This window comes from Pteropus medius, unplaced genomic scaffold (genome assembly GCF_902729225.1).
Source record: "Pteropus medius unplaced genomic scaffold, Ma_sr-lr_union100, whole genome shotgun sequence".
Classification (NCBI taxonomy): domain Eukaryota; kingdom Metazoa; phylum Chordata; class Mammalia; order Chiroptera; family Pteropodidae; genus Pteropus; species Pteropus medius.
This window is the reverse complement of record NW_024349519.1, coordinates 5,158,571-5,183,309: the sequence shown is the minus strand read 5'-3', so window position 1 is coordinate 5,183,309 and position 24,739 is coordinate 5,158,571. Positions and strand designations below refer to the sequence as shown.

At 32.3% G+C, this 24,739-nt stretch overlaps 1 protein-coding gene across 4 annotated transcripts in view; it reads right to left on the bottom strand.

Annotated features, from left to right (window-relative positions):
* Positions 1-24,739, bottom strand: part of ADAMTS20 (ADAM metallopeptidase with thrombospondin type 1 motif 20) — a 149,931-nt gene that overhangs the window by 44,649 nt on the left and 80,543 nt on the right. For all 4 annotated transcript variants that reach the window (XM_039882260.1, XM_039882259.1, XM_039882261.1 and 1 more), the window contains 10 exons: positions 22,983-23,109; positions 21,077-21,287; positions 20,792-20,956; positions 20,141-20,305; positions 18,936-19,055; positions 18,227-18,334; positions 17,325-17,489; positions 16,923-17,213; positions 15,982-16,143; positions 14,529-14,705 (listed from right to left, as the gene is read on the bottom strand). In XM_039882260.1, coding sequence (XP_039738194.1) covers positions 14,529-14,705; positions 15,982-16,143; positions 16,923-17,213; positions 17,325-17,489; positions 18,227-18,334; positions 18,936-19,055; positions 20,141-20,305; positions 20,792-20,956; positions 21,077-21,287; positions 22,983-23,109 — 1,691 coding nt within the window. The remainder of the gene's footprint in view (positions 1-14,528; positions 14,706-15,981; positions 16,144-16,922; positions 17,214-17,324; positions 17,490-18,226; positions 18,335-18,935; positions 19,056-20,140; positions 20,306-20,791; positions 20,957-21,076; positions 21,288-22,982; positions 23,110-24,739) is intronic.

Here is a 24,739-nt window from a genome sequence, read left to right as displayed (position 1 = left end):
TCATCATGTGTAATCATTTGGCTAATTCAATTGGAAGTGATATTTAAAGGTAATTTTCTATGAGATAATTGTTAATATTTTCTAAATTATGACTTTGGTACAGTTTTGTGATTACTTTCACTTTCAAATATAAAACCTGAAGCAAAGTTGCAATAACTCATGTACTTTATACAGAAATTTTCACTTACCATACAATATTATTTTCTACACATAATATTAGAAAATCAGAATGAAAAATCACCCAATAACTGATAACTAGTCAATAATTGGATTAGTTTTCCTCAATAGTAAGATTTATTTATTTTACATATATATATTTTTAAAGTTTTTTTATGGTGACATTGGTTAATGAAATCCAGTAAGTTTCAGTTATACACTAACAGCTCAATAGTGAGATTTAGTAAACGATCATTACAAAGCTGCCAACAGTATTGAACTCAGGTTGATTATGCTAGAAGTAATAATAAATGTAATTCTAATTTAAAATGTTAAATACTAGCTGTAGCAAGAAATACTCAGGCAAAACTGCCATTAGTTTAAAGCTTGTGATTTATTTTTACTTTTCTAATAGTATAGTTTGAACTACAAAGGGGTAATGAACATTTCAAACTCCTCTCTAAAATCTGTTTAGCAAGTGGAACTCATCTAGAGAGTTCCTGTTTGGAGTTTTTATTGACTCATTGAGTAACACAAATCTTTACAAATATATGTAACAGAAAAAAAGAATGTTATTGTCAATATAAGAATAATATAAATCTTGTCTAATTTTAACAATTCTTTTGGGGCCACTTGTGAATTTACTTTTTACTTGATGTCGTTAATGCAAATCACAACAAATGGGATGTTACTTTTCTAAGACTGTATGGCACATGCCATGATGAAAACCTCATTCCTATCTGATCCTCTGGGAGCCTACAACCAGAATCATGAGCATCTTGCCTCACTGTATGGAACAAAACAGAAAACTATTCAGTGTGTCCAGTAGACCATAAAAATAAATCTTCTTAAAATTTTTTGACTTTTAAGGCTACTATGGTAACATTCACAAAATTCTTAAAATCAAGTGCTAGCAGAATAGCCAGATTTATCATTTCTAGTTTCTACAATTGCTTTGTGCTAGCTGTGGGAGTTAGCAGAAACAAAGCCAAGAAGTTTGCTTTCAAGTAGGGTTATAAAGGTCTGAAAAGGAATGTGCACAGAGAACACTCAGATGAAAAATAAAAAGTGAGCTCGATGGATACTTTGATAAGGGAAAAGTCAGTTGAAAGTAAAAGAACGCTCATTGCACATACTTATGTCGATCACGTGCAATAAAAGTTTTGAGGCAAGAATGTTTTAGGAATTAATATTTCAGTGAATTTAAGATAATTTTAAAGTTATCTCATTAAAATGAATTATTTGTTAAAATGCAAGGTGAGGTTTCAGTTTTTACTAATGGAGAATAGAATAAAAGGGACATGAAATTTGAAATCAGAGATTTACATCTGAATCTCAGCTGTCAGTAGCTGAGCAACCTTGGGCTAGATGTTATAACCTTGCTGATCCTCTGTTTTCTCATCAAAAGGTGGCAATAACAACACCTACACTTCAGGGTGGGTGTGAGATTAAAGGAGATAATGTATGACTGAACCTAAAACCATGCTTGACTCAGTATGCTATATGCATATTAAACCTCTATTCCTCTTTCCTTTTTTCTTTCTCAAATCCTGAGGAAATATAGTGTAAATACAATCTGTGGCATGGCTTTCTCTATCAAAAACTTGAATGAAATGCGGGGATTGTTCAAGATTCATACAGTGAGAATTCATTCAGTAGTGAGATAGAGAGGGTAATCATTTCAGTGGAATTTCGGTTAAGACCCTATCTTCTCCCCTCTACCCCACAAAAAACTGTTTGCCTAGATGCTGAAAAACACATCAGACATACTTTATTTTCAGAGTGGGGTTAAGGTAAAGAAAGTGAAATAGAAGGCAAATAGACATCTGGTTACAAAAAATTAACCAGTTTCAGTTAAAAATGGTAGAGTGACTATATGTATTCATTTCCTCTCCTACTCAAATTTTTTTCAGTGGCACAGGCATGGGGACAGGGCACACAAAGTCAAAGTAAATTAAATAGATTTTGATAACTTCAGAAGATGCAGAGGATAAAAAGATGGGGGAAGACCAATGTGAAGCAAGACAAACTTGTACCTGCAGAACCCCTGAGAGGCTCAGCACCTGGATGCAGGTAGTGCTGCCACACCCGCTCTTCTCTTTAGCAGATTAAAAGCCTATTCCTGGAAAAATTAAACCACTTGAGCTCAAGTCAGAGGTGCTGGGGGAAGAATAACGCAATTTTGCACATGAACTCTTGACCAGTAGTCTCTGCCCACTCTTCCTCACAGCCAGGCCATTAGAGGGTCATTCTCTGAGAAGCTGGATCTCCAAGAGAAAAAGACTTTAAAATATTGATTTACAGGGAAAATCATCAGTCACCAATCTCTATCCAAAGCAAAGTTTCCAATTAACTCTCTAGTGCCTTACTGTTAAATAAGAATGAGCTGCAAAGAATTAACTTTTGAAGAAAAATTTCCGTAGAGAAAGCAGAAAATTATTCCAACCCCTACCCTAAAGAAAGGGTCTGAAGGACAATCAAGAGAATTTCCCCTCAAAGAAACTATAATTAATATGAGAGTAGATGTTGTATGGATAAAACAATAGAATTCTATAACCCCGAAACAATCAGAATGCAAGAAAAAGCTTTTGATAAAAACATAACCAAAATAATCACTAGATGGTTTTGATATTGACAGTTTCTCAAGTGAAACTGAATGACAGCAATAAAAAATAGAATAAAAAAAAGAGAATTAGAAAATCAATCTAAGAATCCCAATATTCAACTAGAAAGAGTTCAAAAAAGAAAATAGTTGCCTAGAAATAAATACGACCAATTTTCTCAGAACATCTCTTTAATAAAAGGACCTACAGCATTCTTAACAAACTAAATTTTAAAACACTAAGTTACTTCATCATAAATATCAGAGTGAGAGAGATAAAAAGAAGACATGGAAAGCTTCAGTGGCACAGGCATGGGGACAGGGCACACAGAAAAGATCGGGAATCAATCAGATCACCAGACTATCAGACCTCGTAATAGCTGAGAATGCTGGAGGATAAGGTAATGCCTTAAAAAGTTCTGAGGCAAATTATTTTCAAGCTAGAATTCCATAACCAGCAAAATTATTAACTAACTATGAGAGTTGACTGAAGACATTTTCAGATTATGGAAAGATGGAAAAAATATACCCTTTTTTTTCTTTTTAGGAAGATACAAAGAAAAGTATTTGAGTATGAGAGAGCAAATATATGTGATGCGAGAAAAAGTTATCAAAATCAAAGATGAGTGAAAAGACTTCACAGGAAAAATTAAACCACTTCTTCCAGGATTAAATTCTTCCAAGATTAAATTCTTCCAGGCCAGATTAGAGGAGGAAGATCGGGGCTGTAGTGGAGTGACTTGGAGACTTCAGGAAGGAGTCTACGAGAGAGGAACTATCGGAGCATTTAGAAAAACCATTCATAGAGATTTTACATATCCGTTCAAACACTTGAGAGAAAAAATAGTGATTAAACATTTAAAAAAATAAAAACCCTAAGCACATTTTAAAATAAGGCAGTTATTAACTCCAGGGAAACCAGAGTTATAAAAAAGGAAGCAGTTCTTGAAAGTACACTACTTGGCTCCACACTGACATAGGAAATCTGACTACTGACTTAATCAAAATTTATTCAGAAAATAGGATTGTGAAATTAGTGGTCTACATAAGAGTTAAATTCTCAACCTCTGTAAAAGGAAGTCAAGAGGCAATTTTTCAATGCATTAAGAAACAGAATAAGCCTATTATTTGGAAATATGGAGGTAAATGAGATTAAAAATTACTTCTGGGGTAGGAAAGAGTGCTACAGGAGATAGCTAGGAGCAGTGACAAAGCCAGGAGGACTTATTAAAAAGTCAGACATGAGAATTTTAAAATATGCGAATTCAGCCTATCAGGGTGAAAAAATAAATATTTCTACACTTGTCTTAAAACTATTAACTGCTGCTAATGACAAAATATGATTTAATAACAGTATCATACAGGTTTACACCAATATAAGCTCAGTATAAGAAAACTGGATGACTACTAAAAACCGAAATTTGATGCAATATTGATTATATTGAGTGTAGTGTTCATAATAAGGGTGGAAATATTCTTTACAGCTATGTTTTTTACAGTAAGACCATTTTTGCTAATGAAACTCTAGATGCCACCTGCTTAATCAAGAAAACAGAGAAAAATAGCTGTCTTCAAATATTTGCCCTGTGAATTTGATGTATTCTTACTTTAAGGTGCAGATTGAGCATTACAGTTTTCAGACACATATATATTTTCATTTCAGCTCAAAATAAGTAATAATCACATAGTTTTCTTAAAAAGAAGTGGCTATATTGTGTTACGGTATGATCAACTTTAGAAAGGTTCGCTAGACATGGAAACTGTGTACTTCAGCTGAGAAACTTGTTGAAATAATTTATGCATTGGATTTAAGAATAAGAAAATTAGAAGTCTCTCTTCCAATTTAAAAAAAAATACAAAAGAGAAAACAGTTTTTAAATATTTCAAGAATCACAGTAATTTAACTCTTTATATATTTGTGTGTTTATAAAAAATATTATTTATTCAAACGAGAAAATGAAAATTTCATAGTAAATTATGGGACATTCTTTGGTAAAATATGCCTTTAGTTCTTAAAAATTATCAAATGACTCATAGTTTTATATTGCCTCTCTTATTGTGACATCAGGTATCTGAATGAAATCCTAAAGTTATTCCCAGGCTTTTAAATTTAGTTTCTGATGAAATAGATTTCCAAAAGGAATCTGCCTATTATAACCACAAGCTAAAATATTTCCAACTAATTTCCCTTTTAAAAAGTTCTCTAGTTTTCCCAAGAATTAAAAAAATTTAAAGGAAACATTTTCCCAATAAGAAAGCGAGTTTTATTCTCAACAGATTTGTCCGTGTTCTGACTTAAAAGGTAACTATAAAAAAATCCTTATAGTTTGAGTGACAGAAAAACTTGGAGATATTATTTAATTCCATAAAACTCAAAAAATCTCTAAAGCTCTCCTCAATATCAATCATAATCACAAAAGGCCTACTTTACCATATCTAAATAAATGGAATACCTTACCACAACAGAAAATTGGATATTAGGATGATTTTTATATATAAATTATGTATCAACAAAATAGCTACTTTCTACCAAAATATGCCCACACATTATAGTTGGTGAATCATGAGAATTCTAAATTTAATAAGGGCAGAAACATCTTTAAATATATATACTGAAGAAACAAATGAATAAATGCTACATCAAAAAATGTATGAGCAAATACATCCAAAGATTTTTTAAAATATGCAATCTGTTTTATCTGAATGAGGTAGAGTTGAATGATCTTTAATTCTACAAAAGTAACAGAAAGGAAAGCTTCGTGTAATAGATCTCTTTCTTCAAGATATCTGTTGTTTTTCTGATTCTATGGGGTATCTTATAGAGACAAGAAGGGCCTCCTCCTGGTTTTCTCCATGACTGAGATCTTGCCAAGTTTAGCAGAGAAATGCTGACATGGAGACAGGATCTCATATGAGCTACTGTTTTTCAGCTTGTTTCCTCTGAAAAAATGTCCAGGAGTGAGCAAAGAGCCATGCATGATTATTTTCCCTATTCTTAGATGTGAAAATTCTCCTAAGGCCCACAAATAAACAGTGAAATCTCCTTCAAATGGAAGCATGTGAACTCTCTCTGGTGGTGAAATAGTCATTTTTTTTGTTAGAGTGGCAGTATAAGTTTCCTTTTATTCTTTCAGTCTCCTAAAAAGAATTCTCACAAAGTACACATTTACACAGTATAATTTGCACACTATACTGAATGACATCCCAAACAGAATGATTAATCATTAATTACACAAAATGCTTTCTGGTTCTACCTATTGAATATTATATTTGGGTTTATGAGTAAAATCTATATTAGAAGAAAACTTTCCTGAATATATGTTTATACTATTCTAAGATATTACAGGCAACAAATAGAAATGGTTCTACTGTGGGCAAGCCTTTTTCTGACAATTTTAATTACTGCATCAAGATCTCTTACCCAGAAATATGGCTTCTTGCTACAGTATTTTCAGTTATGTTGTTGTTATATTTTGGAACTAGTTTATTTATAGGGTTTCTTACTATATTCTATTAAAAGAAATATTGCCTCAAACATAATTTGATAGTCATTTGTTTAAATGTATTTTTGTTTTCATGTTTTACCAGTTGTAATATAAACTCTATGTCCTGATCTATTCATATTTTTATCCTCCGCATCTAACGCTTTGTAAATATCACTAACACACAATAACTGCTATGTAAATATCTACTAAATGAATAAACTTAATAGAAATTCATGATGATGATAAGAATTGGGCAGAGATTGGCTAATCTTTCTTCTCTTAATTAAGTCAAACTAGCAAAATAGCAAGTTTCCTCTCCTAGAAAGTTATTCTAAATCATTTTAAAATAAATCTTCATGACGGACACAAGCCATTAGCCATGCTGTTCTCGCCATATTTGTCCACTTAAATTCTCTCTGAATCTCTCATTTACCTACTTAATGGGAAGAAGTGGAAACTCCTGTACTATTGCTCTCTCTCAGTAGCTATGGCTGAGACTGGATGGCAGTAAAAGACTAAAATATAACAATGACATTCAGTACATGTACCAAACAAGGAACTTATACTCAGAATAAGAAATTAATGTCTACAAATCAATAAAATAGAGCGTAAACTTCAACAGAAAAATGGGCAAATAGGTACTTCACAAAAGAGAAATTCTCACAAGAATAAACATATGAAAATGTACTCAACTTAATTGAGCATCACAAAATGCAATTTAAAACCATAAAGAAATACCACTGCACATCCACTCAATTCAGTAAGAGTTAAAAGTCTGATAATATCAAGTGTTGACAAGGATATGGAACAATTGAAATTCTCACACAACCACTTTAAATATCTGTCTGATATAATTTACTACACCTGAACATATGCATACACTAACATCCTGCGATTCAACTCCTGTGTACATATCCAACCGATCTGCATACACATGTTCACCAAAAGACATGTGAGAAATGTTCATAACAGTATTATTTTTAAGTTTCAAATAAAAAACTCCCAAATTCTTACCTGGAAAATATTCATACAAATCATATTCATTCAAGTCATACGACTATATATTCACAAAATACTAGGTTGCAATGAGAAACTACAATTACACACATGAATGAATCTCACACACCTCATACTGTGACTCTCACAAATTCTCTAAGTTCCATCTAGATAAAGATCAAAGGCAGACAACTTATCTATAATATTTTATGTCGGAATAGGAGTTAACTTTTAGGATGACTTTAAAGGGATACATGGGGGAACTTCTGGGGGTGCCGATGTTCTTGGTTTGGGTACTGGCTACACGTAAGTGTTCACTTTGGAAAATTCATTGAACTGTATCTTTATTTTTTCGAAATTTTGCCGGATACCATATTTTCACAAAAGTTTAAAGAAAAAAGCCAAACTCCAGTCCAAACTGATTTCTCTCACACTAGAGTAGCACTTGTTTCAGTGGATCTTGTTTCAGATTTTTTTGTTATTAGTTTTATCTACAATGCTTGGATTTTCAGCTCCTTGAAGAAAGGGAATATGTGTTTATTACTGGACAAGTGATAATGACAAGCAAAACATACTGAGCCATGATGTTGCAGGCTCTATACCAACCACTTTACCTATTGTTTTATTTAACCTAAAACAATGTCTTCTTTAGGTAGCTATTTTTATTCTAAGAAAACTCTTAGGAATATTAAGTAACTTGTCAAAGTTCACTCAGTTAAATTAATAGCAGCTGACTCAAACTTAGACATTCTAACACCACAGTTCACTCAACTACAAGATCTAGGAATGACTCAATACTTAACATTTCAGCAAGCTTAAGAATAACATGTCTTCAAACTCTTTTAGTCAATAAAAGTTTACATTTCTCCTGGTGAAATCAAGATTATATTCTCTTATTTGAGACGAGTAGACAATCAGGTTATGTACCATCAAATGGTCCCTCAATCTGTAGTTTGTAACCCTAGGGCTCTCAAATTAACTTGACTCCTTGCCCAAGCTTTTTACTTTCTTTGAAACCCAACTGATAGAATTTACTGATATCATAATTATCATGACTTTTCTAATTTCTCTACTACAAAAAGATTATTTCACATTTGATGATTTTTTTCCTATGACAGTGATAAAAATGTGATGCCAAATAGATAATTAAAAAAAACAGACCCATCATCTATCCTTTAAGGTAAACAAGACATTTAAGAGTGGATGAGAAAGCAACTGCTTTTGGGAACTCCTAAATACTAGAGTTATGTAATTTTGTTACCATAAATAACATGTCAACTATAAAAACTCTTAGAAATGTATATTTATAAACTTTGAAGCAAAATTTTTTAATCTATTTAAATGGCTTCCAATCTTCCAAAGTTTTAAAGTTTATTGAGTTTTGATGCCATTTGTTAAAACATAAAAATATAACTCCTTCTAGTACTTTTTAAGAACTCAATGACATCATGGAATATGAAAATTTGTGAGACAAATTTCAATAAGTTTTGAATAATTGGTATATTGGATTTAAAGTCAATTACTAGTACATAGAAGGAACATTCAGTGATAAACTTTGCTATATGAAGGTATGTATTTTTGCAAGGTAACTTTTTCAGCTGTGAAAGCTATTGATATCACATATTGAAATAACCAGATATTTGAACTGCTATAACAGTGTTAAACCAAGATTTTCAAAACAAATAAAATATTCCACCATTATTTTAAACATGAGATAACTATAATAGTTCAGTCAGAAAAAAGTATACATAAAATAAAAATATTTAATTTAAATTCATGTTTGTACATGTGCTATAAATCACAAAATATACATATAGTTTGTTTGCAATGTATAAATATATAATAAAATATATAAGGGTACATGCTCAAAACTTTTTACTAAGGTATATTTCAAAAAATAACTTTTTACTAAGATATTTATCAAAAAATAAAAATCAATTGTCTAGAAAATGTTAGGCAGTATACTTAATATTAATGTCTGACTTGTAGTAACATAGAAACTGAAATATACTTTTTTAAAACTACTAAAAGTTGATGCAGTTATAACAAAAATTTCCTTTATAGATGGTCTCATCATACAGCACACTGATATTGTAGAACACTGAGAATATGTTCAAAAACATCTAAATCTATTTTTCCAGAGAGTCTTAAACATTCCAAACCATTATTCCTGGGAGAATAGAATTACCATGAAAACATGGGCATTTTCATTTTCTTTAATATACTTTAAGATAAAGAAATATATTTCTATAATATATTTTAAGATAAAGAAAAATATAGACATTGCTATTTCATGTCAAGATGCTTTTTTAGTTATTTTAAACTCTACATTCTAACTTCACTCAACATAACACACAGAAAGTCTCTTCATTCATGATCTCATCATTAATTAGGTTATCTTTTTAAATTTTTCTTAAGTCATTCATTTCAAACCTGTAAGGTCCATTTGTGTCTCCAAAATTATTTTCAAAGCACCATATCTAAGGCAAACTATAAATCCAGCTACATTTTCCCTTTGGGTGAGGCATTAAATCCATATGTGAAAAAAAAAAAAAGATGCTGCAAATATTCAAAAGCTAAATTATTTTTCTAGGGTAGGAACTTAGAACACCACTCATCGCTTGCCAGGTTATAATGGAATATATCCTACTAATTTAAGCTTTCTAGAAGATCCACTGGCAGAATTATTGTGTTGTAAAGTACAATCCTTATTACTAATTCTTGGATAAGTATGATCTATTAAGCTTCCATATTGAGTGGATTCAATATTATAAATCACACAGTTGTTACTGAAATGAGAAAAGAATCCTACTGTGCATTCTGATCATTTATTTAGTACATTCATCACTAAACTGCAAACTCTTTGTATGCAGGAATTGTGCCTGGTTTATCTCTAGTGACTAGCATGTTGAAAGAGATGTTCATAATTTGGAGGAGCATCAATGAAGGTAACAGAAAGACACGGTAATAAACAAATGGCAACACTTATTCATAGTTAAAGATTTCTGTAATGAACTTGGAATAAAATGGATTTCCAGCCTACTACTATGCTTATGTCCTTCCCAAATTTAAGAAAATAAGTACTACAATGTTAGAACCCTCCACTTTACAAAGAATTGACAGTTTCTTGAAACCATTTCCCCACACATTACCTTGTTCTGGCTGCTGCTGGCCAGAGGGGCAATGGAGTTATTGACAAGTTTCTTCCTGAGTGCATTCCGTCATGAGTGGAAATTACCTTGGGAGGAGCAGCCTAACCCAACTTTTCAGACCCTCAATGTTCTTTTGTTACACAAAGCTGTTAAAATCAACAAACTGCAGATTTACTGGGTGTGTGCTGCTACTTGCTTCTGGAAGTGCTTCAGTTTGTTGCATTCCATTGTATTATATTGGGGATTTAGTACAGTATAGATATTTTATAAAATGCTGCAGTAGGGCATTCTTTTAAAAAGAAACACTTTGAGAGGAAAGCACCAGAATCAAGAGGGTTTAAGTATCAAGCTCACATTATTTAAAAACAATTTTCTCATTTCTGTGCAAAAAAACAATCTTTAATGGAAAAAATACTCTTTACTTCTATTGGATCATCATCAATCCCAGAACACACTGGAATATACATTATTTTCTTACCAAATATGATTTCATTCTATAAAGGGAATAAAAATATTGTAGGAAAATGAATCACTTAAATGAGATTTAATGAGAAAATAGAGAGTAATATAAATTTATTTAAAGAACATTTGTTAGAACAGTTTATGTTACATGTAATATTCCTTACTATGTATGAAAGTGAAGAGAAAAATCTTTACTTACCTTTTAAAGACTATCTTGGTTATAAGTGCATCTGTTTTTAACTTGCTAAATAAATTTGTGTCATAAATTTTTATTCAATGTTTATAATTTATAAAAGGAAATATAAAACCTAGTATTTAAAAATTGATAGCTAAACAATAAATCATATTTTAATACCAATGTTAGTTTCTAACTGAATTATCTGAAAAATAGCAGTTTATACATATGCCAAGTAAAATTATGAAAACATTCTATTCAACAATTAAATGTTTAATAAGAGAAATGAACAGTTGTTACTTAAGAAAAATATACCACCAAAAGAAAAGAGGCATTCATTACAAGATCTGCTCAGTAACTTAAAACATTTTAGGTACTGATCCAAGAAGTAAAAATACAACATACGCATATTAATTATGCAAAGCACAAAGCTGCAACACGTCATTAATAAACACGGGTTAAAATACAATCATTTCACATTGACTACTCACAGATACAGTCATTAAATTAAGACATAGGTTAAGATTTATTTATTCTTTTCTTTAATCATGCTTATAAATTATTACAAGATTTCCCACAACATGAATAATATTTAAATGTATATTAACAACTTCTTACATTTTAGTGATTTAGCCCTTCATATTTTAACTTTGCTTTAAAATGAGAGGTGTTCTCGAATTTCATATCATTCATATATATATTTTTTTATACCCACACATATTCTTAATTGTCTAACCTAGTGAATCGAACCTGTTGAAATTAAAGTTATCCATGAAAGAATATTAACCTGATATGTTAATAAGAGGTATTAATATGTAGCAACACTGAAAGAGGTAAAAGGTTTTATCTGGTTTTAACCTAACTTCAGGTCTCGTAAACCCTTTTAATATAAAAGGCTAATTTAAGAAATAAAATTCTTCATATCATTAAAGCCAGGCACTTTAATGACATACATGTTCTTTATACATATAAAAGGAAAATAAATAAGTTTGTAAAAATTCTGACATAAACATTTGTGATTTTTAAAATTCATCTTCAATTTATCAAAAAATAAAGATCACAGTTCTTCACTAGTGCAGAGACTGAATTATTCAATAAACTCCTTTTAGAACAGACATGTAGTAAACAATAAACTGTGTACTTCTGTGTTCCTATTCTGTGATTTGTGGTATTACTGTTTCTTGTTCATTTGTTTTTGTTAGACTGAAAAAGTCATCTATGCACAGGACTTTAATGAATAGTCTAGGTTTTTCCCTTATGACATCATTTACATAACAAAACTAACATGACACAAGTGTATTAGATTACAGTATTACATACAATCCAACACAATCCATAAACATTGTGTGATGCTGCACACCTTAAACTTATACACCGTTATAGGCCAGTGATATCTCAAAGCTGAAAAAAAAAAGTGTGAATACCATAGTGAATATATAGAGGTGGCTGATAAATCTTAAAATGTTTTAAAAGTATTAAACAAATGATTAAAAACATCTAAAACTGACCCCAAATGAACATTTGTAATTCTAATATTCTCTAATGGTAAGCATATTTTATGTTAAATTTAAAAGCATTATAAGGTTTATTAAATAGAACAGAGTCAGCAAACTTTTCCCAGAAAGGGCCAAATAGTAAATATTTCAGACTTTGAGGTCTAGACAGTTTCTACTGCAACTAATCAACTCTGCTTTATAGTGCACAAGTAGCCATAGATAATGCATGAAAAATGTGCATGACTGTGTTCCAATAAAACTTATTTACAAAAATCGGTAGTGGGCCAGATTTAATCCATTGGCCATAATTTGCTGACCCCTTAAAGAGAAAATCTGACTCAAAAACACTTAATTTTAGGTACTCTGATAACTAGCACAAAGCAGGAGATATAAGTAAATGTGAATTAATAAGGTCATGAATGAGCAGGGAAAGTAAAACCTTTGTGCTCAAAAACAAATGCCATTGCAATTCAATCTCTAATTAGTGTTTAAAAGTCTGCTTTCCTAATTGGGGTTAAATTCCAAGAAGGCAATCCATAGCCTTCTTAAGAACTAAGCTTACAAATTAAAATCAATAAAATGAAAGAAAATGTTACAGAGATATAATAAAGAGAAAGTGAATTTCCAATCTCAGATGGCTAACAAAAAAAATGATACCTTTTTGTAGTGAGTTCCTACAGTATTTCGAATCTCTCCAACTAGAATGTAAACTCCATAGGGGTAAGAAACATGTCTTTATTATCTCTGTAGCATAGTGCCTAGGATATAGTAGATGGTCAGTAAACATTAAGTAAACATGTGAATCTTTTCTATGGAAAAATATGTCTTTTGTTAACTCACACAAAGTGATGGTTCTCTGATGCAGGAATCTAACTTTAAGATCCTCTTATAAGTTAAAATGTCTCGTTGTTTTATATCAATCACATTTTCACTTTAAAGATGAATTTTAACTTGAACTAGAACTTGACCTACTTTTCAAATAGCATGAGTTGAAACTTGGGTTTACATATCATTTAAAGCTTTGACTTAGACAAAGCAACACAAGGGCATGCGTCAGGGTTGACTGTAAAACTAGAGTTATAACTATTTTCCAATGGAGAACTGTTTAGTTTTATAAATTTAATTATAAATAGATCACAGACTCAAATCAGTTTTTACCCAAAAGAAGTATACTTGGTTATTCATGATTTAAAATATCAAAAGTGACCAAAATGCTAATTTTATACACATACACAAATATATATAAATTACTCTTCAAAGCCTGGATTTGAAAAACACTAGGAAAAAATAAACCGTTCAGAAATATTTATGGATTTCATCTATGACTCCAAAAATATAAAAAATTAAAACATTCACAAAACATAGTAACTCCACACAGTGGAAGAAATGAATATTCATATAAATTACTATATAAGTCGTACTTTTTCATGATGTATGTAACAAACTGTAAACAATTTACTTTATATAAGTAAATTTCTCTATCTTTTCTTTATATTTTCACATTTTCAAACAAAATATTACATTTAGCAATGATAAAAACAAAGTTTTAAAGAACGTTACGTTACTAGACATTGACAGACAAAAGAAAGCCACATACAGTTATACACTCAAACAAGACACAGCCATAATTTGCCATTGTTACAAGCACAATGTTAACATTATATACAAAATATAGTAAAGCATTTCTGATTAATTGGAGGGCAAGCCAAAGATGTACTGGAGAAAAATATTTCCATTAGAATAGTGCTATGGTTCAAAATTCACTTATAAAAAATAAATACATATTAAACTATTATATATATATATATATTACAGTACTTTAAATTGAATGGATTCTTCTTTCAAACTCTCAAATAACATAAGCCAAGATGGCCAATGGTCTGTTTAAAAAAAAATCAGAGAAGATACAGTATGTGCATCATAATTTACAAAAAAGAAAAAATTAAAGTAAAAGGGACATAGTAAAACAAAACAAAAAGGATAAAAATAAAAATATTATCGTACCGATTTCCATGGTCCCCGATGCCATGATACATCATCAGGGCAAGCATGTACATGACATTGTACCACACTAGGTGGCTTGTTTAAGATTTCACAGTTTTGCTCCTGTGACATTTGGCCATTGGGAAATTGACATATTACAAATCTTGATTTTATTCCTCCTCCACATGTTTGTGTACACTAAAAATAAGAAGAAAATTCAAAACTATGTGACTTTAAAAAGAATATATTGCTTTACTCAATGTTTAATACATAATTAGTAATGCTAGAGTTTAAAGTTTATCATTTCTTCACAATTCTCAACATTTCTTCATGGGTAAGAAAATAAATCAAAGTATTACTTCCATAATTTAAAAAAAAGACATAACTTTGAGAATTAGTACCATAAAATATTTCTATAAGATATCAAGGGTCTATAAGATAAACTCTTGGTAAGCTAAGAGCCTGGTAGGTTAAGCCAGAAACAAAACCGATTTACTTAAGTAATAAATATTAACTACCAGGCCCAATATTAATTAATAGGATATGGTATCCTATCAGTAGATTACTATGTAGCCATGAAAGCTAATAAAGCACATCTAAATTTAAGAACATGGAAAGATGTTTAGTATCTAGTACATGAAAACAGCACATAGCAAAGTAGCATGTATAATATGAACCTATTTCTGGACCAACACAGAAGTTTGGCAGGAAATATATCAGTATTTTAAAAGTTCTTATCTTTACATAATTTTTCGTATTTGAATTGTCACAATAAGCATATCTAAATTCAGAAGTAAAAATGTTACTTCCATTTTAGAAAATAGTAAAAGTATATTTTTAAAATGTTACTTAAAGTATATGTTTAAAAAATTATTTTCTAAAGTTTCTATGAAGAGTAAATATGAACTAACAATCATTAAGCAAAAAAATAGTTGACTAATTAGATTAGGTCATTATTTTATCCCTCCAAAGCCAATGTCTTTCTAATTCTTTCTCACCCACCCATAATATAGGTGAGATTAGTATTAGTTATAACCATTTAAAAAGTTATCTTCATATCCAAAGTACCAGAAGAATGCCAGCATATGAAGAAAGTGCTCAATAATTAATTGTTCAAAATATTCACCAAATGAATGGTTCAGTAAAAGAATATAAAAATGGCCTATATATCAATCTAATTTTCTATCTTAATTTCAATCTAATTTCCTAAGAAATTAAAACATTAATATACTAATTTTAGAAAGGTATTAGGTTCAGACATATTGGCTAGCATATTAGATAATGTTAAAAATCTGGAGTATATATTTCCTTTCATGAATGAGTGATATATACCATGACAGACTATCCGTTGAAAGAACATGGTTTTACTCACTCAATTAAAAAAAAATCTTTCTGTATTGTACAGTGAAGTAAGATTATGTCAGTCTTCAGAGATGTCATAATCTCCACATGTTTAAGAAATATTATAACTTACTTCTCCCCAGCTTCCGTAGTTCCACCGTGGACAAGGTCCTGAATCACAGTGCTGTGACTCTGGGGGTTTGGAATCTGCATCACAGTAGCTGGCACTTTGTCCATTTTCATCCTGGCAGACCACAACTCTGTGCTGAACACCTCCAGCACAACTGCTAGAGCACTGACAAGGATAAAACACACAAACTACAGATTCCACATCATGAAATTACATGGTGAAAAAAAAAACAAAACAAAACAGTATTTTGACTCAAATTCAAACTCTCCGCATTAAAATCCCCCTCGTGGGAATCGTAATTTGAATCCAGAAAATCTGTCAGAACACTTGAGTTTCACTAGAGGCTTTATTAGAATTTGCTAATGAAAAGGTGAAGTTTTAAAGCTTGCAATAGGAAATTCACCTTTGTCCTAAGTATTAGATAAAAAGGAATTTTTAATGTCTCACTATAAAAGAATAAAAAATAAAAATTAGTGTTAAGTTACTTAACTTTTATATTGGTGTTTTTCCTTATTTTATGTCATTAATCTTATGCAAAATATGAACTACTATGGTAGTTTTTGTAGTTTATCATGATTTTACACCAGCTTACTGCATTGCTATTATAGTAATTTCTGAGTTTGATTTTTTTCCATAAACATTTGTAATTTTACCTCTTAAAAGATTTTCATTTTTATTATAATGGACTGTAATCTGATTATTTTAAAGTGCATTCTTCTGTAATCATAATATCAAATTAATGTATAATTCAATAAGAACTCCAGGGATTTGTAATCTGCATCAAAAATTGCTTAATTCTTTTAAGATTTAAATTATTGATCTTCAGATAAATCTAGCATTAAAAGCATTTGGTGTCATTATATTTATATATATATATATATCTGTTAAAAGGCTATAATATCACAAAATTACAGAATTAATATAACTCAATAAAGACAGCTTACTGATCCCCACGGTCCTGTTCTCCATTGATTTCCTCTGATTGACAGATGGACCCCCTGATTTTGATTATCTTCTGGTTTGTGAGTTAATGGAAAATTCCTGCCTGGAAAATGGTTTGGCTGCTCAGAGGAAATGGGAAAGTTTCTGTACGTGAGCGGGCAGGCTGCCACATTACATTCTTGTTCTATGGAAGGGCGAACTTCAGGGTCACAGTAATTTTCATTCATTGGCTGATGGTACTTGATGCATAAAACTTGTCGAGTTGTTTTTCCATGGCCACAGGAAGCTGAACACTGATCACAAATTTAGATAACGTTTATAATGTAATAAACTACAATATTATATTAAATATCTAATGTTATATTTAAATTTTTCATTTCATTTTTTATCATAAAAATACTTACAGGTGACCAATTCCCTGTTTGCCATTCCCCACAAGGGCTAAAACAGATAGCTATTTCGGCAGGCCGAGGTAAATGGGCACAATATGATTCATCTGCTATTCCATCATGAGCATCACGACAACTTACATAGCGAGCTTGATTACCTCTTCCACAAGATGCGGAGCACTTAAAAAAAAATGAATTATACCAAGGTGTTATATAGCACCTTTACACATAGCTGTTGCTCACATTTCTAAAACAAAGTTTCTTGAAAAAATTGCAAATGATATCACCTGGCATCACTTCTGAGTCAATGACAGGACAGTGAATATCTCAGTTTAGATCATAAATTTCACAAATCAAATATTTACAAGAAAACACTCAACTTCTTGGAATACTAGTTATTTGCAAAATTAAAGATATGAAAAAGCATTTTATATGAGAATCTTAAGATATTTAAAATACCTTTGAAAGGCCTAAGTAATAGAGTAGATATGATCCCATAATTCAATATAAAGAGAATATGCAAAGCTTAAAAATATATACCACAAACAGTTAAAGCCAAACTTTTGGTTTAGAAAAACAACATGAAAATGTCAGTAGTTTAAATAAAGGCTGATAAAAAGCCTGATATCACATCTGCTTCTCATAACAACCTGTGACAAATATTATTATCCCAATTTTATAGATTAGAAAATAGATGCAGAAAACTTAAGTTACTGGCCCAGAGACAGAGTTCTTGAAAGGCACAGCAGGATCTGGCCATTAAATTATCTAATTCTAAACCCTAAATTGCTTCCACACCACTAAAATACCTGAGTGAATGCACACATTAATTTGGCGAATCCGTAGCAACCACCATTTTGTTGATGTTTAAAAGCCTCCAATAATAGAAACTGTATCTCTTACAGGAATTCACTTACTGGGGTCCAAGAACCGTGTCGCCATTGTGCCATCTTTCCCATGGGAACAGCTGGTAATGAAGTGGCCCCAATTTTACTAATAATAGGGCAAGGTGTCACTATACAGTCCTGTTCAAAGTAAAAATGGGTCTCATTAAACATCAATTAATCGCTCTAATATATATTAAATCCTATACTTCATTTCTTCTTCCACATACCTTATTCAAGAACAGCTGCATACTAAACTACAAATAAACAATGTAAAGGTTTTAGTTTTCAAAACTACAAAATAGTGCCAAGGGCTTGAAGTAGATAGTATGACGTTGAATCCTAAAGTTTGGATCATTCTATCTAATGGTTGAAAAGGAAAAGAGCAATAGTCCCTCAAAACTACCACTAAGCTGAAACATTCTGAATGAATAGACACTACCTGAAACAGTATGACACACTTTAAAAGTCCATGATATTCATAATAGATATCATCCTCTTTCTGCAGTCCAATGGATGGAAATATATGTTAAATGAGCAATCCAATGGCAGATAAAGAATTTAAAAAATCATTAATAAAGCTATAAAGCTGACAAAATCAAGAATTCCCTCTGACACATGTATGCACACACATTTTTAAGGCATACAAGTGGAAAAAATACATACCAAAATAATTTTAACACATCAACAATCCCACTGTATCATAAAACTTTTTTTCAGTCCATGAAGAGATGTTCTTTACCTGCCTGTCACTAGGGCGACTAGCTCCATGGCACATTCTGTCATCTAACACTGCACTGAGCAGCTCATTGACACATTTAACGGCACGCATCTGATACCCATGTCCACAGGTGGCGGTGCACTGAAGGATATAAGTAGGTATCAAACACATTACTCAAAAATTACATACACTTAATTTTCTTAATGAATACACAGATATACTTTCAGATCTTTTTATTAGCCCTTTACACCAGATTCCAGCCTTAACATCAGCAAATTTACTCTCTATATATTCAAATTGATATAGGTACTAATAAAATATTGACATTAAAATGCACAGTGATGATCATATGTTTAAAACATTATCATGTAAAAATGCCAATAGAGTCCTGATATTTTGGAGGCAGAGCCAATATAATTTGGGGAAACTAAATACTTTTCAAAATCTACCTGGTGTATCTATGTCATTCAGTGTGCTAAGTATAATTGATTAGTTGAACTATGGTGTTGGAGGAGAGACAAACTAGTGATTCCTATAGCATATTACACCTCAAACATCGCTGGAGGCAAAATGACAAAACTGAAGCTGTCCTGCTTCAGGCACATCATGAGAAGGCAGGTTCTTTGGAAAAGACAATAATGCTAGGGAAAACAGAAAGCAGCAACAAAAGAGGAAGACCAGCAGTTGGAGCCCACTCAATGGCATGTAACACACACACACACACAATCTAAGTAAATTTCAAAGAGATAAATAAGAAAGAATATGCAACGAAGTTAAAGAGAAGATGAGAGAAGTTTTCCCATCAACTATGGCAACCTCCCTCAGGATAATACCCACCCTCATCCAGCCCGACCACTGCTCATCCGCAAATCCCTAGCTGCCTGCTTGGCAAAACTACTAAATGATGCCTATGCTAAATACAGTAAAGATAATTTAAACACAGTACATGAAAATATAATTTAAACAGGCTGATGAAAGCATAACATCTGTAGCATTTTGGTCAACAAAAGTAAATTCAAAAACAAAGCTGAAATTTACCACAGCAAAATTAGTAGTACTGACAAAATTTTGCAGAAAAGGGTTTACTATTTCAGTGGTATTTTTTCAATAAATCAATCCAAATTGAGCTGCATTCACCAAAAAAGAAAAGAAAAAGAAATAGATCACAACATTTGTGCTGTTCTGTAAAAATGGATTAATCAGAAAAACCCTTATCATATACTCACAGAACCCCATGGTCCTACTTGCCAAGAAGCACATGAATGAAGCTCACATGGTCTCAGAGATTCAGGTTTGGTATTTGGATTACAGAAGCCGTCACTCAAATGATCTTCATTCAGTTCACACCACACCTGCCGCTGCTTTGTTCCTTTTCCGCATGTAACAAGACACTGTAGGAATGTGATTGACCATTATCTATTTTCAGTATTGATCAGCACAAATGCCTTACAAAATGATACAATGATCAATCTGCATATTAAAACACAATTGAAGGACCATTCCTAGGACATTTTCCTTTCACTCCTCCAGAGACATTTACTGCGTAAAGATCAGCCACCCCAACCTTACTGCCCAAATCCCAGTGTAACATCCATTTGTCCTGGAAACAAAGGTATAAAACTTTAGAATACGTATGTATCTCAGGCTACGATGAAGAGTGGGACTTTCTTACGAGAAAGGTTATAGACTAAACACCAGTTAATGCTATTGTTAGCCAGATACTATAGTTTAAAAAGAAACCATTTAATTTTTATTGCCTTGATAATAGTTATTTACAAAATTATAAAAAAAAAAATTTGAATTACATAAAGCCTTAGATTGCAAAGCTTTTCTACACAATATCATAACAGTTCTGAGACTTGTGTGTTTAATGTTACCTCACTCCACTCACTAGCAGCCCAACTGGGACAGGAAAATTCATTGCAATTCTCTATTGTCACTTGGGGAAGATCTTGGCATTCTCTATCAGCAAGGCGGTGGCCAAAGTTATTGATACAATATGATTCTCGAGACCTTTCCCCTCCACCACAACTCCTGGAACACTAATTCAAGAAAAAAAAAAAATGTGACAAAAGGAAAACAAATTAACAAAAATATTTATTTTTGTATATTAAGAAGAAAGGGTTAACTTTTCTTAAGCATCGCTTTTTTTCTTTTTGTACCTGGGACCATTCTGAATAATGCCATCTTGTTAAGACACAGTCACCATGGCAGGGTTCTCGGGTAGGAGGTTTAAGTTGATCACTGCAGTAGTGGTCATCTACTGGAACAGTCTGTCCTTTATGAATGGAGTACTTCATGCAGTGGACATCCAAGGACCTATATCCTTGACCACAATGGGATGAACATTCACTTTTGCCAATGATGTGCCACCTAGAAAAAAAGGATGTTATTACACTTAGGAGGTGTGCCAATTCGTGTAATTTAAAAAACGAATTCAGAGAAACTCATGCATACAATTCTATTTCTAAAATTCTCTTTGAGTTGATGAACAAGCCACCTGAAAATATTTGATATAGCATTGAATTATAGGTGAAAAGTTCTTAGAGATCATATAGCCCAAATCTTCATCTTATAGACGAGAATATGAGGCCCCGAGGTGTTGAATATTCAAATAGTATAAGCACTTTTTTTTTTGTTAGAAATATTACTTTTTTCCCAAATAAAATCTAACTTGCTCTTCAAGTATATAAACATGTAGCTAGTCTGGTAAAAGCTAGAGAGAGGGAGCCAGTACTATATCTACTGGCCTCACCCTGACATTTAGTGGCAGCTTTGGAAGTATGTCCAAGGAACCCCAAACTTCACCAAAAACCTTGGAAACATCTGGTGTAGATCAACACTGCTCAAATATTACTGGCTGATTTAAGTCCATATCAGAATATGTTTGACTCAATCAGGTAGTATCTCTCCGCAAGGGTCCCCAATCCTGTGGGAACAGGAACCAGGCCACACAGCAGAAGGTGAGCAAGGAAGTTCATCTGTATCTGCAGGCACTCCTCAGCTCCATCCCAGATCATCAGGCATTAGATTCTCATAGGAGCACCGGTCCCTGGTGCCAAAAAGGTTGGGAACTGCTGCCCTGCAGTTATGATTATGGAATATCTGGGGATCTGACTACGTCGATAAAGATAAAGCCTTTAAAAGTTTGTAAACTAGGTTTTTGTAAAGCATATCACATTCTCTTCTTAATTTGTGTAATCTATTTTCTGATGTTTTCAAGGAAAACATTTTCCACAAGTAAAATTTGCTAGCTATAGCCAAATTATTCCAATTATAATCCAGCAATCTATCAGACAAAATGAGTGCACCAGCATAACAAAGCACAGAATTTATGGAGTTCGTTTTCATTCCCAATAGCATCTCAAGGATTTCATTGTGTTTCAATGCACTACAATGCAGTGATGCAACTTATACAGGCAGTTCCACCACTAGGCTTTCCTTATATATCTTCAAACATCATAAATATATAACAATTCTCATCTTTGCTGAGTGAAGGAGGTTCTCACCATCCCTGAATGTTAACTGTTCTTAGATTCACTCTAAGACCAATGACAAGAAAACCTAATGACAAATTTAGAAGTGCAAACTTTCCAGCCATGATCTAGATTCATGTTCCTGAACATCTTATGGACAAAATATTGATAAAATTGATTTCTCTATCTGTTGATTTTCTAATCCTCAAATTTAAAAGTTCTTTGGTTCATGAATTCAATGGAAATTACAGAATCATGATACGAGATTTACTGTTTCAGATCTTTAAAGCGTGGGTTTTCAGAATAGAGTTTACCTGTATTCATTTTACAGACAAATTTGTTTCTATTTGCTACACAAAATATTGAGGCCTGTCCGCTGGCATTCAGCAAACACTATAAACAAAAATTCAAACCAATTGCTGAGTTTCACAATGAATTAGTGAGCCTGAAATTTTACAATGGCAGGAACAGAGGACATGTTAATTACCATTTTGTGCCAGGCACTGCGTGAGATGCTTTACATCTTATATCATTTATTGAATTTAATCTGGTTCCAATATACATTGGTTACATTACACAGTATTTCTTTTACCTTAGTTCACAGTCTGTATTGCACCTTTCAGTCACAAACAGTGGAAGTGGTAGATGGTCACATCTTTGATCGAACATTTCCATATGATCACTCTTACGTATGCAGGTAATTTTTCTTCTATGAAGACCTTGGCGAAAGTCAGATAAAAATTTTGAAAAAAAAAAAGGAAAATTCACATAAGTAGATGCTTCTTAATTATTTAATTCTAATAGCCTAAAGGACTCAGCTAAGAAACCAAAAAATTCCAATGCAGCACACAGGAAAGACTAACGTATTAATCTAGTCAGGAATAACATTATATAATAAGTGAGCTGAATCCTGAGAGGTGGAGGAGTTTGCTTACTGAAGAGACATAAGGAAGGTGGGACAGGTATGGATGGAGCAGATAATTCTTTATAGCTGGATGGAGTAGTCTTTAAGGGATAACTGAGTGAGCGGGGTTAGCACTGATACTGTACGATACACTGTTATTGTTCTTCCCATTATTGGCTTCATATTCCCTGTAAGAAAATTGCACATCTCCACTTGCTACAACATTACTATAACTTCCTGTGGGAGGAGTATACTTCCCTGCCCAATGACATCAGGCTTGTGCTAATCAACTGTAAGAGGCTGTGACCTATGTCAGTTCTAGGCAGAAGCTCTACAAGCCACTGTATGCTTCTGCCAGCTCTTTCCCTTCTTCCGGTCTCTAAGACAGCCCTTCTCAGGTGGGGCTGATCTTTTATCCTGGAATAATGAATGAAAAAGTCATGGATGGAAAACAAAGATCAGCGGTTGTTACAGGTTTGGTGGTGGGGGGGATGGAAAGAGGCATTTTTAGGGCAGTGAAAGTATTCTGTGTAATACTGTAATAGTGGATACGTGTCATTACACATTTGTCAAAACCCATAGAATGTACAACATGAAGAGTGAGCCCTAATGTAAACCAGAGACTTTAGTTAATAATAATGCATTAACTGTAAAAAATGTGCCACACACTAACAAAGATGTTAATAATGGGCAGGGGGACGGAGGTGGGGAGAGTAGGGGGAGAGAGAATATGGGAATTTTCTGTACTTTCTGCTCAATTTTTCTATAAGCCTAAAACTGCTCTAAAAAATAAAGTCTACTGATTTTTTTTTTTTATCAAACTGAAGAAGAATCATAGCCAATTAAGTAGACAAAACATAGTATGACAGAGAAATAAACTTTTGTTGTTCTAAGCCACTGAGATTTGGCAAGTGTTTATATGTAGCATAACCACAGTGAAAGTAAACTAAGAGAAGTGGTTATAAAAGTCTAGGGTAGATTAAGTTTTACGCTTTCTGCAATGAGGAGACAGGAAATAGTTTAAGCAGTCAGTGACATGATCGAATTTCTGTTTTATCAGAGTTTGAGTGTTTACTTCCAGTTAGCTGAACATGAACATAAGTGTTTTTCTCTTCTCCTTTCTAAATACCATCTGAAATAACTATAAAGAATTTTGAAAAGGCATAAATCTAAAAGAACACAAAGAACAAAAAACAAAAACACAGTAGGCAAGAAAATGAAATTCTGAATATAAAAAGTAGATGGAAACAACTGTTTAACAAAGCCAAGGAAGCTGAAACTTAAACCTGTGAAAGGGGAAAAAGAATAAAAAAACAAACCATTCATGACACAGAATCCAAGAAAAGCCCAGAAATGAAAAACACCAGGTCTCTCTGAAGAGGTGCATGTAAGGAGTAGGCCTGAACAAATGGGGGACTGATTGAAAAGTGTTTACAAAGAATGGT